A 2586-nucleotide genomic window follows, 5' to 3' on the forward strand; every position below is an offset into this window, starting at 1 on the left:
TATAAATATGAGGTAAAACTATAGAGTATGTAGTATGCTCATGTTTTGACTCCTCCAAGCAAATATTCTCTGCCACACACTGAGTATTTGAAGTCTACTAGGGGCTTGACTAAACTAGTTCATAAAGCAAAATGAAAGAATCTCAACGAACCTATTACACCTTTAGCTGATTTTACTAACGGATTATACCGTTGAGCCAGCTATAATAATATTGACACCTCTTTTCTTTCTCTTTCTAAAACTTAGTGCCCCACCTCAGTCACACCATTTTCAGTCTCTCTTTTCTCTCTCCTCTTGCCGGAGAAAAGTCACACTACTTGATTATTCAATCTGGGACCTCAGATTTCTTTTTCATTATCTCCATAGCGTGCACATGAGCACAAATAAAAGAGGAATCTGACAGCCCAGCCTTTTTGTATTTCTTACTTTTTTTCTATTTGACCTCACCCTCATTTCGCATTTTCAGATATCAAAAGGGCTACTAAAAGAAAGAAGAAAACAAGAAAGAAAGTAGCAATGAGGATGTTTCTTTTGTTGTTACCTCTTGTCCTTCTTTTGAGTGCAGTAGAAACACAAGGAATCAGTGTTGTTGATTTATCTGCTCTGCGTGAAATCAAAAACAGCCTCACCGACATTACTTCCTCTTCTCCAAATGCCTTTTTTACCAGTTGGGACTTCACTGCTCCCGACCCGTGCTCGTCTTTTGCTGGAATTACTTGCTCTCTGTTCATTCCTAAACGTGTTACTACACTCACACTTGGCACTGGCCTCTCTGATTCACCTGGCCTTGCAGGGATATTATCTCCGGCTATCTCTAACCTCTCCGAGCTAACTCAACTTGTTCTTTTCACTGGGATTGTAACTGGTCCCATTCCTGACCAAATCGGAACACTCAAAAAACTCAGCTTCATCTCTCTCACGAACAATCGCCTAACTGGATCCATACCTACTTCCATTTTTACACTCCCGAATCTCCATACTCTCGATTTGAGTCACAATCAACTCACTGGTACAATCCCTGGTTCGATTTCCGAGTTATCTTCGCTGAAGGTAGTAGTTCTGGGATCCAACAAAATCTCCGGCGAGATCCCAATTCTGCCGACGGAATTACTTCACTTGGATTTGAGTAACAATGAGCTATCGGGAATGTTGCCGAGGAAAATCAGAATGCCGTTAACGCTCCGTTATCTGTCAGTATCAGGAAATCGGTTGTGGGGACCACTGAGCGTCCTCGAATCACTCTCAGAGTTAGTGTACCTCGACTTAAGCATGAACCGTTTCAGTGGGACCATCCCTTCATCACTCTTCCGATCCACGTTGTCATCAATGTACCTCCAACGGAACAATTTAACCGGAAGGGTCCCAAAACCACCGCTATCCTCCCCTGCCGCCACCGTATACGGCCCTGGATCCACCGTGGATCTAAGTCACAACTCACTCACTGGGGAACTCACAAATACTCTCGCCGGAGTAGAAACACTCTTCCTTAACAACAATCGGTTCACCGGAGCAGTACCGAAGGATTACGTGGAGAGTGTTTACAGTGGAAACACGAGAACTCTGTATTTGCAACATAATTACATTGCGGAGTTTCCGGTGAAAGAAGGATTACCATTTCCGGATTCAGTAGCATTGTGTTTATCGTACAATTGCATGGTTCCACCGGTGCCGGTGGGGTTCATGGCTTGTCCGGCTAGCGCCGGCGAACAGAGATCGAGGCCAGTGAACCAGTGCTCTGCTTTTAATACTTCCATGGCATAAGTTTAAAAAATTGAGTTTAAGAAAGTTCAGTTTCTGTCAGCACAGCACATGATGATACATATAATACGTATACATATTTTGATTATTCAGTGTTCTCATTTTCTTTTTTTTTTGAGTTCAAATTAGTCTCTTGATTGATTGAGCATAATTTTGACAGTGTTTTTTGTATTAGTAGAAGTATTAATACACCATGATCCAACAAATTTATGAAATTTGATAAAATTCTCTTTTATCAATTCTAACATATAAAAGGGGACAAGACTGGCGGAATTGTGAGTTACACTCTAAATTATGTCAGAGTTTTATTAGCTCATGAACTTTATTTTTCTATATTTATTTAAATTCATGAATTATTTAATTCACTTTTTGCTTTGTTTTTTAATGCAACTTTGATCTAATTTCGTGCGTCACATCTTGCCCATATCTTCTATCAAAGAATGCCCTCTCACAGCCCCAATGCTCTGGCTGCAGCTGCAATTTTGGTGCAATTTTAGTCCAATTTTGATTCAATAAGATGAACACGACAATAACTCACAAGTTTTATACGCCAAATAAATAAAATATCAACGGTACAACTTACAAGTATAACAATTTCATAAATGAAGAAACGAGTGATGCATCTTCATAGATACAAAATTAGTGCAAAAACTTCACTTACTTGTGCAATTATATCATCTTAGTAAACAAAACAAGTTAAACATAAAAATCAGTACAATCTTAACAATAAGTTGAGAAAAAAAATAATAGAACCTCAAATAAGTTAAATATATAACAGCTAATTGTATCCCTACATATTGCAATTAGTGATTTTTTAATTGAGTACGA

The 2586-nt window shown here is 39.0% G+C and overlaps 1 protein-coding gene across 1 annotated transcript; it reads left to right on the forward strand.

The window, feature by feature from the left end:
* Positions 1-259: 259 nt before the first annotated feature.
* Positions 260-1887, forward strand: LOC125876248 (probably inactive leucine-rich repeat receptor-like protein kinase IMK2). The gene has a single exon (XM_049557380.1). It carries the CDS (start codon positions 517-519, stop codon positions 1759-1761), a length of 1245 nt encoding a protein of 414 aa, XP_049413337.1. The 5' UTR covers positions 260-516; the 3' UTR covers positions 1762-1887.
* The last annotated feature ends 699 nt before the right edge of the window (positions 1888-2586 follow it).

This window comes from Solanum stenotomum, chromosome 9 (genome assembly GCF_019186545.1).
Source record: "Solanum stenotomum isolate F172 chromosome 9, ASM1918654v1, whole genome shotgun sequence".
Lineage (NCBI taxonomy): Eukaryota > Viridiplantae > Streptophyta > Magnoliopsida > Solanales > Solanaceae > Solanum > Solanum stenotomum.

What these genes read in the sequence shown, in the direction of transcription:
- LOC125876248 (XM_049557380.1), top strand. Translation starts at nt 517, where the DNA reads ATGAGGATGTTTCTTTTGTTGTTACCTCTTGTCCTTCTTTTGAGTGCA.